General features: G+C 32.7%; 2 protein-coding genes and 1 pseudogene across 2 annotated transcripts; 1 reads left to right on the top strand and 2 right to left on the bottom strand.

The window, feature by feature from the left end:
• Positions 1-7,241: 7,241 nt before the first annotated feature.
• On the bottom strand, positions 7,242-10,092 carry LOC123212117 (protein transport protein SFT2-like). Its single transcript, XM_044631174.1, has 4 exons — positions 9,847-10,092; positions 8,423-8,690; positions 8,197-8,301; positions 7,242-7,907 (listed from the first exon to the last, which is right to left on the bottom strand). Exons 1-4 carry the CDS (start codon positions 10,044-10,046, stop codon positions 7,797-7,799), a joined length of 684 nt encoding a protein of 227 aa, XP_044487109.1. The 5' UTR covers positions 10,047-10,092; the 3' UTR covers positions 7,242-7,796.
• A 1,315-nt stretch (positions 10,093-11,407) lies between these two features.
• LOC123218685 (heat shock protein 81-1) lies at positions 11,408-14,508 on the top strand. The gene is made up of 3 exons (XM_044640234.1): positions 11,408-11,637; positions 12,190-12,331; positions 12,447-14,508. Exons 1-3 carry the CDS (start codon positions 11,512-11,514, stop codon positions 14,279-14,281), a joined length of 2,103 nt encoding a protein of 700 aa, XP_044496169.1. The 5' UTR covers positions 11,408-11,511; the 3' UTR covers positions 14,282-14,508.
• Positions 14,509-15,126: 618 nt separating this feature from the next.
• LOC123218692 lies at positions 15,127-17,346 on the bottom strand (annotated as a pseudogene).
• Positions 17,347-17,604: the final 258 nt, after the last annotated feature.

Here is a 17,604-nt window from a genome sequence, read left to right as displayed (position 1 = left end):
ATAAGCAATCAAAATCGGAGTTGAAAATCGAGTACTTGACCATTCTAGTTTCGAACTGGTAATTTACTCACCCCTACTCATAATTAGAATACTTAATTCCAATTAATTTCTGGGATCTGATTAGTAATTATATAGAAGACAGATTAGGTACGATTTACTGAATTTAATAAGCATTAATCGAAATTTATTTCAAGGAATCTTATAGAGTAGTGAAGGGCACATGAAAGTTAGGAATATGTTATAAAGCAAGTAATTGTAATTCATTGTTAATTAAATTCTTAATTTTAAACTGCAAAGCTGGTCATGTTGTCGGTTGGTCTTTGTTGTAGAGAATTAAAAGATACAATAATATTTTATTACAGATAAAAATGAATTGATGCATTATTATTATTATTATTATTATTATTATTATTATTATTATTATTATAAAATAAATAATTAAATCATTTATTTATATGATATTATGTTAATTTGTTTATATCTATAAATATCCACTTTATATATATATAGTATTTCTTTAAAAAATAACATAATGGAAGGGAGAACTTTACACCAACTTAAAGTGTTCTTAATTGGTATTAAATATTAACCCACCATCCGACCTTGCTTACCTCCACAGAGCATTATTTGATGATTCATTTAAATATGCCAATAGGATGGGGTAACTTAATCAAATTCAAACTCAAAAAATCCCTAATTTAAACTTCAAGATGTCGTTGTTTAAAAAAAAAAAACATTAATTTAGTTAAATTAATTTAATGGGTAAGATGTTATTTTAATAATTGTCCGTAATAGTAATAATTATCATAGAATCATACTTGTGCGTATCAACAAAAATATGTAAATTCTTTTATGAGACATTTTACACAAATACAATATTGAAACAATAACGATCATTTAAGGATTATAATTTAATAAATTGACATTACTCTTCTTTAATGATATTTTAACCTTTGAGGTGAAATTCTTTCACTTTGACCAGAAAAACAGCCCTACCCACAATCCTATTATAAAATTAAGGCAATTTCAAAGTCATATGCTTAAATGCAATTCATGTTCAAAGACTCTTCATCAAAATGGTCCCCTAGAGGGTATCTTTCCTGGGCAAATTCAAAATTTTTTTATCTTGTTACATCATGCTTCATCAATACAAACATCTTGCAAGCTGTTATGTGAAAATTTTGCCAGCATGCTTGATAAGTACTTCACATGATTTTGCAGAAACCCTATAAAGAGAAAATTAAATTGAAATTAAATAAAAAAAATAAAGAGACAAGAATTACATCAAGAGAAGAGACAAGGACCCCAACCATATATATAGAAGATCAAAATTATTTTTTATTATCTATTTATTTATTCATAATAGGATAAAGTTAAAATGGTCCCTTCTCCAACCCCACCTTTACTCCTTTTAACTTATTGGGTGAAATTTGAGATGCATCTTGTAAAAGTTCTCCTATCCTATGCATTATAAAATAATATTAATTTATATATAATTGGTTGGATAATAACAAATACAAATAAATTCACAAATCATTATATAATTATATAATTTTAAATTTAAAAAATCATATAATATCTGTTAATACCTATTGCTTGTCTATGTAGTGTTACTCTCTAAGACATAAATGATTTTGAAGATATAAAATTTGGGAACTATAACATTTTTCTCCCCAAGACTTGAGGATAGTCAGAAAACACCCAAAGGTTCCAACAAGTAACAATGCACCCAAAAAAATTACTCTATCATAATACCCTTTATCAAACTATATGCCCTAAATATATAATAAAAAGTAAATAAAATTAAATGAAAAAGAAAAGTATAATAAAATAAAAGATATTAAAATCTTTTTAAACAAAGTTTTAGATTCTTTTCAGTTTATATTTACTTATTTTTATATTATATATATATAAAATAAAGAAATAAAAACTAAAAGGAATATATAATTACGAAAGGATGTTATAGTCTTTATGTTTTTTTTTTTTTTTGGTGTATTTGTTACTACTCAAAACTTTTGGGTGGATATGTACTTTCATCAAACATTCGGAGGAAATTGTTGTAAACCCTAAAATTCTCACCAAGCAATAATCAATAAAGGGCACTTTTAGTTTCTAATTAAATGGGCATTTCAAATATTTATTTAATTTTCTTTAGGAAATGGGCAATGTTGACATTTTAACTTGTACCTAAAATTTTGCAAGCCTTTTCTAGTTCCCAAGTTTTCAGCTTTTTTTCTAAGCATATTTCTTAAAAGCACTAACTCAAAAGCACTTATTTAAAAGCACCCAAAAGCCCCAATTCCTGAAAAGCACTTATTTATTGACTTAAAAACAATTCATAAGAACACAATGTGGGTCTCATCAGCAATTTCTTAATTGGTTTGATGGGGAAAATATAATAAGATGAAGCACATGACATGACCTAGTATTGCCCTCTTTTTTTTATGACAATAGTACAAATCAAGTGGATGGTGCAAATTTTGGAAGTTTTAAGCTTGGTTTATGAACAATATTCTTTTTTCCACATAGGAGTGTTAAGGGTGAACACTATCCAGGCCAGCTTAAGTTGGATTATTATTCGACTCAAATAAATTGAATTCAAATTGAAGTTTTAACTCTTCTAGCTCGATTTAAAATCAACACCTCGTTGATGTCATCGCACTAGAGCTCACCTTTTTTACGTTTTTTTTTTTTTTAGATTTTTTCATCTTCTTTAATGTCATTGAATGACCAACTCAAGCAAGACAAGCTTAATCTCAAGATCATCATTATAGATTCAATCAAAATTTTAATTAGCCCTTATTCAGATACGATTTGGCTTGAATCTACCCTTAAAGAAAACCAACTACCATATTAACAATTTTCATAATTAAGTAGTGAAGTAATTTTTTTAATAACAACCAGATTAAGCAAGTGAAAATTCGAGTTCAGTAACTGACCATATCATCTATTTACCAAATAAATTAAAATTTTGATTTTAATATATTTTTAACAAGTTTCGACCTTATTTACCATTCAAACTATCCTTTAGATAATGGGGCAAGTTTTTTAATGCTTGAATTGTCAGTTTATGTGTTGTGCCACGAAAGTTTGCACATGGAGGTGATTTATAACTTTCAAATTTAATATGTTTGGATGTGGTTAGGAGAATGTATGTATTGTAAATGGTATTTAAGTATTTTATGTATCATTTTGAAAAACATTTTTATTGATTTAATTTTGTAACATGTTTAGGCATCCGATACGTTGTTTTGTGGTGTCAAAAGGACTTTAAAGTATAATTTGTATGCATAAATTTGATGGATTTGTACAAATGTACGAAAATTTTGAAACAAAGCTAAACAATTGGCTTGAAAGGCTAAATGCTGCCCATAGTTTGATAATTTCTCATAAACGCAATGTACTTTTGCATACTTCTTTTAGCCTCTGAATACGTTTTTATCAACTTTATTTTAAAAAACGTGTTTGGATATCAACAAATGTTGTAAAGAATGAGAAATACTACATACATTAATAATTAGTATAAATACAGATACAAAATAATGATATGTTAACATGTGATTGAATGTTATTTTATCTTTAATTTAAAATCATTTAATTATATGATAACATATTAACATATGTGCTCATGTTTATACTCATTATTAGTGTCTAAAGTATCATTGATAGAAAATTTAAGCATGATTTTGATGAGTAGGTGAATGCAAAATGACTAATGTTGGAGAGCAACGAAATGTTGAATACATCAGAAAAGTTTATACCTATTTAAGTTTTCAATCATATGATAGTGTCATAAAACAATTAAAAAAGTCGAAAGTTAAGAGTAAGGGCATTTTAACCATTAATTAAATGGTTTGGACTCAAATATGAATGGTTTCAAAATTTTCGTTATTTTTTATAGCCCAAACTTTCTGTCATTTTATTGGTAACCCTTTAAATACAACATCAATACTCCCAAAATAGATCAATGACACCCTAGAAAAATGTTGTGAATTTAAACTATTCCGAAGAAATTATGGGCAAAATAAATAATAATAAAACTATACATATTTAATTTTAAATATTTAAATTAATACTTAAATGATATATCATTATATAATTAAATAATTTTAAATTAAATATAAATTAATGTTCAATTTTATAATATCATATTATTTAAATATATAATTAGAAACTTAAAATTTAACACACATAATATTGTTCATAAACAAATAGGCATGAGGGTCAAGAGCTCAAAGCACATGTTCACACTACACAAGCAAAAAGAAAGTGCTTGTGGCCCCGATGAATGACCTACAAATTGTGAAATTATGAGAGGTCTTTTGTTGGGATATGACCACACGTGCTCCGTGGAGTTGGCAATTTGGATATATATCCATGCACCCCACAAATTATTTGAGTGCCTAATTAATCCACAATGAGTGACAATGGATCCAAATTAAGATTTGTCATCAGCCACTATGAGTTTGTGGATTCATTGACTGTTCACTTCCAGCGTTATTATTTACTTCTTTAACATTATTATTCAGCAATTTTATCTAATATGGATATTCTATATTCGAATTAAATTTAAGCTGATTTTTATTCATGTTCGATACTGTTTGAATGCATTCTTAAAAACAGCAAATATAGATAAGATACCCCATTTGTAGTTGAGTGCCCCATAATAGTCCAAAATGAATTATTGTTAATCATCTTGATTCATAATGCCTAATTAATCCACTATGAGTGACAATGTGTTTAAATTAAGATTTGTCATTAGCCACTATGATTTTTAGTGTTCATAGATGATTCATCTTTAATATTCTCTCTAATGTTACCATTCATCAGCTTGAATAAGTTCAAACTTGATATTTTAAATTCAAATTAAGCTCAATCTAGCCTTTTATTTGAGTGATTCAACTCAAATCCATCCATTAAAAATAGTAAATATAGATGAACTACCCTTTTTTGTAATACTCTTTTTGTAGTGTAGTGCCCATGATGGTTCAAAATGAATTATCATTAATCAAATGTATAATGTATTGACTGTATTATTTTAGTGCACATTATTGGCACTTCTCACTTGAATTTGACTCATGTATCACTTGGCCAAGTAAATCTTTCTTTGACAACCCTATTTTGATTTATTCAGTTATCACTAATGAGTTGGCCACATTCACAATTTCAAACCCTTTCAATACAATATTAAATCTATGAGAAGATTTTAAAATGCCTCATCTCATCCAGGTCATGTCTCTTTGATGTGGCCGGCTGATTTTGTGAGATTCTTGTTTATTTCTTGTTTACTATTGAAAAATGTGTGCTTCAAAATTGGTATTGGCTAATACCCATATTATCATTATTGTTCATTGCCTTTTTTATTATAAATGGATTCGAATTGAGTCAATTTAATCTTGAATTTATGTTTTTGAGGGCTCATTAGCATCACCACATCGGACCTCTTCTTCTCTGATGATTCTTTTTTTTTTTACGATTCTTCTTCTTATTCTCTAACGACAATTTTTTTTTTACGACGACTCTTTTTCTACAACAATTCTTTTTTTTTTCCAATGTCACTACTCACCATTCGATTTGACTCATACCCAAACTTGAATTAGTTATTCTAGATTTGAACTGAGTTCATATATAACTAATTGTGATTGAATTATGCATTGAAATTTTGATTGAATTATGAACCCTAAACTTTCGATTGTGATTAAGACATGTCATTTAATAGAATCTACAAAATCTTTTTTCATCTTTCATCACACGTGTGATGCTTGACTGATGATTACCTATACCTCTTTTTTCCCACTTTTCTTCTTTTCAAAAAAGCAAAACAATATAACAAATCGACATATAATAAAGTTTGTTAATACATCATTATATTTGACTCTCCATTTTGTTATCGATATAAAATATAGTCTAGATTGTTGATTTGAGACATTTAAACCCCTCAAATTGCTACTTTTCTTTTTGGGTTTGCGTTCATATTGAAGAAGATGACCAATTACTTTCAATAACATCCTTTTATAAATCAACGGTTTGTCATGAAGGTCAAATCATTGTCCCCTAATCTAACTTGCCTGTCCTGATCTTTCCTTAATTTCAGGATTAGGGGGGGAAGGGGGCTTGCAAACACATAATTTTTTATATGAATTCATTATATTATTGTAAAGAATTAAGATGATGGATGTAAAGAGGGGAAAAGGCCCGTGGATTAGCCTATGAAAATATAGCCTTTTGATTAAAGTACACTAACTAAACATTGGGAGTCAAAGTTTGTGTGCTTAGGCTTGCTTGCTTTGTCTCCCTTCGAATAAAATAACCTTGACACCTAATGCCATTTAGTGATTAATTAATCTAGGTTTAGCTCTCACTTTGTTTGCTAATGAATATTTAATTGGGTTTGGATCTATATTCCGATCAAGGAGGTGAATGGGTTGAGTTAGATGGGCAAAATTTTGGGACTGAAAAAAGTCCACAAGAAAATTTTGGTGTATAGCTTGACCAGTAGAATCAGATTCTATCCAAGATGTTCAAGCTGGATTTTAAATTCAGATAGAAACAAATTGAATTCAAACAAAAAAAATTAAGCTCATTTTAATAAAACAAAGTAAGTTTAAATTGATCAAAATATTTAAACTCAAACTGACTTGGATTGAATTTAAAATAAAATTATTTTCATTTTAAATTTGAATATTAACTCATTAATCTCAAACTAATTTATTTATATTAAAACCAATTTTGAGTTTAATCGATCCAGATGAATCCAACCCTCCTCGCAAATCAATGGCACTTGGACTCTTTTTGTTTGGCCAATCATTTTCACATTATCTTAAATCAATGGGAATAGGTAACACCAAGCCACTCGATAAATCACTGATCATTTATAAGCCCAACTGCCAACCTTTGTTTCAAGATCAACTACTAGACCCTGATCCCAGGAAACAGTAATATCCCAGTCCAATAAATAACCTGTTCTGAACCACTGTCAATAAATTACCTATTTTAAACCCACAATCCGTCCCAATCTACCATCAAGATTATCTGCTTTTGAACACACAATTTGTCAAAATTTAACTTTTTAAACTTTACAACTCAAAATGTGTTTTAATAGTCTACAAACTCACATACTATTTAATCATTTTTTTATCATTCTCAAACGATATCGAACACACACATACCTAATCTCTCACTGAAGTTTTAGTTTGCTAAAGTTGATTACACTAGCATTCCAACATTACTGTAAAAAAAAATTGGACTTTCTAAGCCAGTATATGAAGATCTTATTTTGATGTCACATATGTCACTGAACCAATAACAAAATGCAAGGTATAATTCTAAGCAAGTCAACTGTTATATCAGAAAGATTAAGCTACTATATCAGCAGTGATGCACTTCTACACGGTACGACAGAGAGGCAGCTGCAGCAAAATCCTGCCAAGGTCTCACTACAAAATGCTCATCAAAATATAAGAAGCTCATTCATAAAGCTTTTTGCAGGGTTTAACTTCATGTCAGAAACCAAACTGCCACAGCACAATGCCCATCTTTAAATCCTTGTGAAAGAAAATCCCAGAATCCCACATCTGTGGGATGGGAGAAAGGTTGTAACCATTCGTACCTTCTAAAAAAACAATTTAAACCCCACATCTTAAAGAGGGAAAAATGGTTATAATGTGTATTTCAGACCCATTTTTGGGGAAAATCTAGGGCAATTTCATCCGGTCTAACAATCTTTTGGTATGTAAGGGGAGACATTATTATCAACTGGGACACTGAGTTAAACATTCATAACAGAGAGACCAAGGTCACCTCCCAAAACATCTCATTACTGAATTAGTAAGTGCCGAGGAGAGGAATTTCATCCCAGCAGATCCTCCCGGAAAGTAGGAAATGGTGTAGTATCCAAGTGCAAGAACCTAAAAGTTCCATTGAAAAAGTGATGTTGCCTATATATCAGATAATATGATATTTTATTGTAAAAAGTATGTAATATTGAATCTGCACAAAATGCTTTCTAATGAAAAAAAAAAAGGTTATCTTTAGACAAACAGAAATCCTTCCTGAATAGGTTTTCTATTCACTTATCAGAAATATCAAAATTATGAAGTCATGAACAATTACAGCGAGACACACACAGCAGGAAAACAAGACTGCAAGCAAATGGAAGCAGAATTATAGATGATAAAAGAGCAGATAATTATATACCTGAATCACAGAGAAGAGCACAGAGAGAACATAACTGTGAAGCACCATAGCAACATATATGGTGCCAACCATACTGCCTATGAATCCCAATGTGAATGGAAGTCTCTGAGAGAATAGTGGTTAAGACAGGAAAAAAAAAAGCATTAGACTATTATTATTAAATACAGTGGATCGCTTGTGCACCTTAGAGAAACTATTTCCATGTGTATAAATATAGAAGAGATACCTCTTTAGATGACATGTGAGCCAGCTGATTCTTTGGACCTCGAAGAGCAAAGAATGAACCAATGATAAAGCCACATCCAAGAGTAAAGCAGATAGCGAATTTCTGGGGCATCAGAACCATGACAGGAAGGAACATGATAAATGCAATGAAAACAAAGAACACCCCCGTTCCCAGTAGTAAGCCAAAATACATAAGTGCTTTTCCAGAAGGGACATTACTAGTGGCGGACTGGAGGTTCCCAGGTAGATCTCTCACTCCTTTTGAGACCCTGACAAAGCACAAAATCAAACGGATATTACAACTAGGTAAGAGTGTTATCATGTTAGTAACTAACTAATCATATTTCACACTACAAACAGAAATCTGTATAAGGTTTCAGTTAAAGATTTAACCCCAACACGCTTTCCATATTGGTAGGCACAGCAACCACTTATCAGAAAAATTGATTTATTTATTTATATGTTCCAATGATGACAACTTTATGAATGATACTACTAGATTCTCAACCAGAGTTTATTTGCCATTACAGACTTCAAACAGGAAAAGAATTTAGAAGAACCCAAGAAAATAGTCAAAGTTCAAGTTACAAGGCAATAAAAGAAATGATTGATTGAGTTGACCAATCCCTAGCCAATATTGAAATGGATACTGCCAACAGTACATAATTGAAATGAGCTTCCGAGGCTAAGCACCATATCAGTTATCACCCGGAGATGGTTAAGTCACATGATAACAAAATGAAATCCCACTGAAAACTGCTGAACACAACTGAGCGAGTCCATATTTCTTATAAATAATATCCCTCATCTATGACCAATGTACAGTAAAACCTGTATGCTTTCAAAACATTGAAATATACATAATACACTTTTTTTGCTCTTCTATCAAACTCCATTAGACCTAAACTAAAAGAAGATGACTAGAGATAAGCCGTTTGCAGATTTTCGTCCAAAGAGAACTTTCTAGTCCATCCATGCTTCAGCTGAAAAAATACCTCAGCTTTGTACATTTCATCCAGTGTGACACTAAGAACCAATTCAATCAGAGGTTAAACTTAAAAAACAGACAACACAACAAAGAGGCAACTGATCTCTTCAATCCAATAAAAACAAACAGACAAGTTGAAAAGAAAACCCCTACGAATCCCCATACAGCTTGCATATCTACCAGTAGTTGGATCTCTCGGGTGCGTATAACAGGTCTTGCTATCAAATCTCGCTTCCATAAGCGCGAAATGAATTAGGTTAAAATTTTTACAAATTAAAAAAATTGGCAAAAGGTAATCAATTTCACTTACTTACAGAAAAAGGCAAAAAACATATTACATGATTATATAGAAGCCGAGATCAGTGAGGCTAAAAAACAAATATCCATAATCAAGTTCACTTATTTTACACAAACCCAGATACAAAATCGAAGCTTACACATTGAAGGTGCCAGAGACGGATTCATTGGCGGACCTAACAGCGGCTTCGAGATCAAACCCGAAAGCTGACCCGGAGCTCTCATCAGAGTCTCTTGAGGCCGCATACGAGTTCCAATCTGCTAGTAAAGACGGTGTCGAAGTGTTCTGTAGCTGATCTTCACTGCTGCTCCCACCACCACCGAACCAACTTTGCGCCATTTTCTGCTTTTTTTTTTTTTTTCCCGGGGATAAAAAAAAAAAACACCCAGAAGTACGGGAGGAAAAAATTTTGTACTGCCTGCCCTTCATAAGTCTGAATTGATGATATCAAATACAAAAAAAATAAATTAAATAATTAATTTTATAATTACTTAAATTTAAAATTTTGATTTTAATGTATCTAAATAAATTTTAAATTTATATTTTTTTAGCGAGATATTTATATTTTTATCCCCCTAGTTATATCTTTCAATAAAAGTGATTTATTCACAATTTTTTTATAATTCTAATTAAAATAATTAAGAAGATAAGCTCAGTTAGAAAGCAGGAAGTTAATACTTATTTGATATGAATCTTGCATTGCGGTCATATGTATAATAAGTGAAAAAAAAAATCTATAACATTTCATAAACAAACAAACAATTAATTATGCAAATAATATATAATGATTAAACATACTATTTACAAATAAAATAAGTAAGATTATAGGGTAGGATTTCCTCAACTCTACCCATAAATAAAAAGAATGATGAATTTGAACAACATATAATTTGTTTAATTATATTTCATCTCTATTGTCTATTATTTATATGTGTATATTAAACTAATAATTAGATTAATTATACGGAATTTATGTATTTAAAAACATTCATATTATACGTTAAATTTTTACTTTTTTATAAACAAATCACCCATTATGCATCACTATAAAACAAGATCATTATACGATGAATTTATGTATGTAATCAATTCATGGACTTTAAAAGAATTGTACTTTGAATATAAGAGGTTTATTTGTATGATGCAAAAGGTTATGATGAATTTTTTTTTGTTTGAGTTCGATTTATTTAAATCAAACATTGATCCGAACTCAAGTATTTATATCAAATCCATCCTTAATGGGTAGCTTCAAAGCTCATCCGGAAAAAGAAATACGAGTCTATTGATTGAATTCATCCAAGTAGATTCAAGATTTTGATATCTCAAAAGCCTCACGTACAATTTACTGTTGAAGCGAATGTTGCGCACTAATAAGATTTTAACCAAACTAAATGGGCTTCAATGTGATTATCCGACTTTAATGAGCAGATGGAGCGTTCCACCAAGTAAAGAACAGATAAGTTAACCGAAACAAAACAACACAAACAAACATCACCTGCGGGTCAACTAACAAAGTCACGAACAAACGCTATTGAACAAGGCCCCACTAAACTTAGCCCACTATACACGTGCCGAACATCCACGACAGCAATCACACGGCACATGTCCTCTGACGCAATAACTTAATCAAACGCGGAATTCAAACAGAAATAGAAGGATCTAGAAACCCTAGCAAACTCTTCTATATAAAGCTTGTATTGACATCTTCTGGCAGCCTCGGTTAGTTTTCTCCGTCTCTCTGTGACGCTTCGTAGTTGAGCAAAACCCTAGGTCTTTTTTTAGTAGGAAGAGTTTTCGTTTTGAAATGGCGGCCGAGACGGAGACGTTTGCCTTTCAGGCGGAGATCAATCAGCTGTTGAGTTTGATCATCAACACCTTTTACAGTAATAAGGAGATCTTTCTTCGTGAGCTCATCAGTAACTGCTCTGATGTAAGTGACTCTCCTTATCTTTCTTGATTGTCGTTTTTGAGGTTTGAGATGTACTTTTTATGCTCATTTATAGAAATTAATGTGTTTAGATGGAGTTTGTAGGTCTGTATAACGAGAAATGTTGATTTTTATACTATTTTACGTACTCAAGGCTTTTGATCATGTAGAACAAAAGATTAAGTTTTGATGGCGTGTCTTTTTTTGAGGTTTGACATATAAATTTTATGCACATTTCTAGAAATATTGTATTTAGATGGAATGTGTAGATTTGTATAAAGATGAATGGTGATTATTATACTATTTTACGTACCCAAGACTTTTGATAATGTAGGAAAAACATGATAAAGCGTATTCAAGATTTAAAACAAACGGTGGCGGACACGGGGATCAAAGGGGTTCAGTTGACCCCCTGTACTATTCTGGCTCTATAACTTTCAAGATAATGTTGTTTTGATTGGGGCATATAAGGTTTAGATATGTTGTTTGATTAGGGCGTTTAAAGATATTGAATCTTAATGTATCTATATTTTTTTCTGTCAAATGAGTAAACAGGCTCTGGACAAGATCAGATTTGAAAGTTTGACTGACAAGAGCAAGCTCGATGCTCAGCCAGAACTGTTTATCCACATTGTTCCAGACAAAGCCAACAACACTTTGTCCATTATTGACAGTGGTATTGGCATGACCAAGGCTGGTGAGTAATGTTTTTGTGATAGTCACTGTGCATGGTTAGTTACTTTACAGTGTATGGGGGTTTAGGAATAACTTGTGTATGGATTATTTATGGGTTTTTCTTTTTCTTTTTTCAGATTTGGTCAACAATCTTGGTACAATTGCCAGGTCTGGAACGAAGGAGTTTATGGAAGCATTAGCTGCTGGTGCTGATGTCAGCATGATCGGTCAATTTGGTGTTGGTTTCTACTCAGCTTACTTGGTTGCAGAGAAGGTCATTGTTACCGCCAAGCACAATGATGATGAGCAATATGTGTGGGAATCCCAAGCTGGTGGTTCATTCACTGTCACCAGAGACACGTCTGGTGAGCCTCTTGGACGTGGTACAAAGATTACCCTTCACCTTAAGGAAGACCAGCTTGAGTACCTTGAGGAGCGCCGTTTGAAGGATCTGATTAAGAAGCACTCTGAATTCATTAGTTATCCTATTTCTCTCTGGACTGAAAAGACCACTGAGAAGGAAATTTCTGATGATGAGGATGAGGAAGAAAAGAAGGATGAGGAGGGTAAGGTTGAGGATGTGGATGAGGAAAAAGAGAAGGAAGAGAAAAAGAAGAAGAAGATCAAGGAGGTGTCCCATGAGTGGTCTTTGGTGAACAAACAGAAGCCAATTTGGATGAGGAAGCCAGAGGAGATCACCAAGGAAGAGTATGCTGCTTTCTACAAGAGTCTGACCAATGACTGGGAGGAGCACTTGGCGGTGAAGCACTTCTCAGTTGAGGGCCAACTTGAGTTTAAGGCTATCCTCTTTGTTCCCAAGAGGGCACCCTTTGATCTCTTTGACACCAGAAAGAAGCTCAACAACATCAAGCTCTATGTTCGCCGTGTCTTCATCATGGACAACTGTGAGGAGTTGATCCCTGAATACTTAAGCTTTGTTAAGGGCATTGTTGACTCTGAGGATCTTCCTCTCAACATCTCAAGAGAAACGCTACAACAGAACAAGATTCTCAAGGTCATCCGTAAGAATTTGGTGAAGAAATGCATTGAGCTCTTCTTTGAGATTGCTGAGAACAAGGAAGACTACAACAAGTTCTATGAGGCCTTTTCTAAAAACCTCAAGCTTGGTATCCACGAGGATTCCACAAACAAGACTAAGCTTGCTGAGTTGCTTAGATACCATTCTACTAAGAGCGGTGATGAGTTGACCAGCCTGAAGGACTATGTGACAAGAATGAAGGAGGGCCAGAATGACATTTATTACATCACTGGTGAGAGCAAGAAGGCTGTTGAGAACTCTCCATTCCTTGAGAAGCTGAAGAAGAAGGGTTATGAAGTACTTTTCATGGTTGATACCATTGATGAGTATGCAGTTGGTCAACTCAAGGAATTTGAGGGCAAGAAGCTTGTATCAGCAACCAAGGAAGGTCTGAAGCTTGATGAGAGTGAGGATGAGAAGAAAAAGAAGGAAGCTTTGAAGGAGAAGTTTGAGGGTCTTTGCAAGGTGATCAAGGATGTTCTGGGTGACCGGGTTGAGAAGGTTGTTGTTTCTGACCGTGTTGTTGATTCTCCCTGCTGTTTGGTGACTGGTGAGTATGGCTGGACTGCCAACATGGAAAGGATCATGAAGGCCCAAGCCCTGAGGGATAACAGCATGGCAGGGTACATGTCCAGCAAGAAGACAATGGAGATCAACCCTGAGAACCCCATCATGGAGGAGCTGAGGAAGAGGTCTGATGCAGACAAGAATGACAAATCCGTTAAGGACCTTGTCCTTCTCCTGTTTGAGACTGCCCTTCTCACTTCCGGATTCAGCCTTGATGAACCCAACACCTTTGGCAACAGAATCCACAGAATGCTCAAACTTGGCCTGAGCATTGATGAAGATGCTGCAGAAGCTGATGACGAAATGCCACCACTGGAGGATGCCGCAGACGAAGCAGAGGGCAGCAAGATGGAGGAAGTCGATTAAGCAGTTTACTCTTTCTTGACATATCGAACACTATAACCTAGTAGGCGCTTTTTATGTTTTTAAAGTGTTATGGTACTCTCTTTAATTACTGGTTATATTTTTCTTTTAAAGCCTCTTTTAAAGAGGATTTTGGTTTTTTTTTTTAAATTTTTATTTTTAATTCAAAAAAGTCTGCCGTCGTTAAAAGCTTTAGGCATCTAATATTATTTCGCTCTCTTTTGACGCCATTATTTCTTGCAACAATTGGCCATGACTGATGAGCCGTCTATATCTGTGATTGAATCTCCTGATCAACGACTTATGAGGATCACGTCTCTAGACATGCTCAGAAATATTCTCTTCAAAACAATAATAGGAGCCTAGGCCTCTGATAAACTGCTTCATATATAACATTTAACTCTTCATAAGTCAACTCGAACCGATTCAAAAGCTTTAGTTTGAAGTGGTTCAAAATTAATTGTCTTTGATTTACGCTGGGCTTTTTGCTTATGGATCTTAAACTAAGTTTGATCTTAGACAATAATAGTCTAGATCCATTCCTACCTGGTATGCAATATTAATATAAGAATTATTCCAATTAGTATTAAAATTTGATTCAAACTCACAGATTTAGTTTGAGTCAAAGATAAGGCTCTTTCGCAAATGTGTTAAATAAATTTGCAATAAAATTATTTTTAAATTGAATTTAAATCTGGTTTCGCCGGTTACAAATTGATTCTTTTTTTTTTTTTTTTTTTTTAACTTATCAAAAACAAAATTGATCCTTTTGAATATAAATCTTGAATTGAGTCTTATATGGACCAGAGTCAAGTAGAATCCAGCCTTATTTAGGATGCAACAGAAGAGGAAATAAATGACACTAGAATATAACAATCCTGAATGTACACAAGAACGCCGACCCAGAAGGAAATAAAATACTAGTATCTGAAAATAAATACACGCAATCCAAAATCAATATATAAAGGAACCAATAAAATGCTCAAACTCTCTCTCATGCCCTTCACCAGACTGTCTACAAAGAAACAAAACATAATTAAACAATGCATTCTGACCTTGATGTCATTCAGGTATCCTCAACTCGTGAATGGAACACAAAACTTGGGAACGTAGTCGTGATGTCCCTGTTCACAGGAAAAAAGAAATCAAGTCCACAGCTGTACTGAACAGTTTTTCAGAAGAAAAGGAGGATCCCAACAAATTTGAGGAAACATAAGAGATCCAAGTGAATGAAATAAGTATATTGTCGATAGAAATATGGCATCAAAATAAAGTTGAAAAAATCAGGATCACGTCATGTTTAAAATTTGAGTCCAACTTGTTGATGTTTTACCATATAGGTTATTCAAAATCTAAATGAGAAAATTTATTAGTTCATGTCCATATGGAACACGAGGATCACTAGTCCCTTGAATATCACATTTTTCACGCCCAATTATAAATGTCAACTACCCCAGGAGCTCTCACAAGCATAAATGTAAACGTATTTTTTAACTCACTTGAGGTATTGAAGGGTCATATTCTTTAGAAGGGATGGATGTCGCAAAACAAGGCTTCTCCACTCTTCCTTGTCAATCTTCCCGTCATGTTTTGTATCCGCTTCCTCGAAGGTCTGTAAGTTTAAAAGTTAAAATTTTGAATCTGATCCACAATAAACACAGCAGATGATATGAGGACTTCAGAAAAATTAAATCAGGTTGAGAAGCACCTTGTCAATAATACTTTCTATAACATCGTCTGAAAGGTTCATACCAGATTCAGCTAGTGTAGCTACTACCATTTGCTTCACCTTTATGTGAGAAAAATAAATCAAAAGGCTGAATTCTCTACAAAGAAAACAAGAAGTTCCAATAAGTCATGACAACAGAGTAGACTGTGAGTGTATTTACCTCCTGCCTCTCAATAAAACCTTGCTGCTTGAGATCATACAGTTGAAAAGAAACTGCATTATGATAACACAAAATTAACAAACAAAACAAAAAGCACCAGGCAAACATATAATTGGACAAGGTCAAACTTATAATTCAATAATCTACAATATAACCAAATTTCACATTGCTCTATGACAATCAATTCATGTCTAACAAATTGCCATTAATTCTTGAAAGTCAAAAATGAAATTAAAAGAGAAAAATTGATCGATCCTAAACATACACTCAATTTTATCGTCAATAGGTGCATTTGGATGGAAAACAGACAGAGCACGAGCAAACTCTTCAAAACCTAGTATTCCGTTGTGCTTTGTATCAAACAAGTCAAAAACCTGTAATCAATTAGCAATTAAATAACAGAGAATTACAAGAAGTTCCAGAAATGTATTAACATGTTCAACTTAAGGATGAGATTGAAATCAGGAGTACCCGATCAGCGAACAAGCTCTCCTTTTTATTTGTCTTAAATAATGCCAACTGGAACTCCTCCTGTAACAGGGTGATAAAGGAACAAACTCAAAAATATAAATAATAGAAGGCATCATTAATCATACATGAAGAGAAATAGACTACATAGATTTTCAAGCCCAAAAATACAAACAAAATCATGCCTAACAATCAAACAAACCTTGTTGATCAACCCGTCATCAATCACAGCACTGCTGATCTTCTTAAAGAGTTCATAAAGTGCCTCAATTTCACTTACACTAACTGCATTCATATGAGATGAAAAACAATATTCAGTATAACCATTCAATTGTTCTTTTGAATGTGAACTACTGATTAAACAACAAGCATTGGTGCAGATGTTTAGTATGTGATAGAAGTTATAATTGCAATGTTTTAACATATTTACTGGTTTGTGTACAAAAACTTGTTTAAAATCACAAAAACAAAGTCAAACAGTCTATAGAACCAAACAATGGATATATCATATACTCACGACATCATTAACCAAAAAAAAAAAAATAGTTGGTGGCATACACACTGTCTCTCGAGCTAAAATTTCAGGATCTTCAAGGCCTCTTGACTGTTTGTACAAATCAAGATCGCAACACCGCAATAGGGAAGCACAGAAATGCGCAAATCCCTCTAAGCACTGCAACATGATAGTTTCTGCACATCAAAACACTCCATACCTATACAACAAAATAGGGGAAAAAAGGAACAAATGAACAACACTTTTAAAATACTTCTACAATAGATAAACATTTTCCTATTAATAACAAAAACAGAAGAACCTTTTAACCATTTCCCGCAACTCCCTAAATTCGTTTAAACCTGTAACTTTCAACAAAATATCTGCATTCACAAATTAAACCAATAATCCTTCACTGCCACACACAAAACGTATCAAAAACAATCAAAATTCAGCAGATTCGGTGAGCACATATT

This window comes from Mangifera indica, chromosome 1 (genome assembly GCF_011075055.1).
Source record: "Mangifera indica cultivar Alphonso chromosome 1, CATAS_Mindica_2.1, whole genome shotgun sequence".
Taxonomy (NCBI): Eukaryota; Viridiplantae; Streptophyta; class Magnoliopsida; order Sapindales; family Anacardiaceae; genus Mangifera; species Mangifera indica.
The sequence above is the reverse complement of the archived record's forward strand: the minus strand, read 5'-3'. Positions and strand labels throughout refer to the sequence as shown.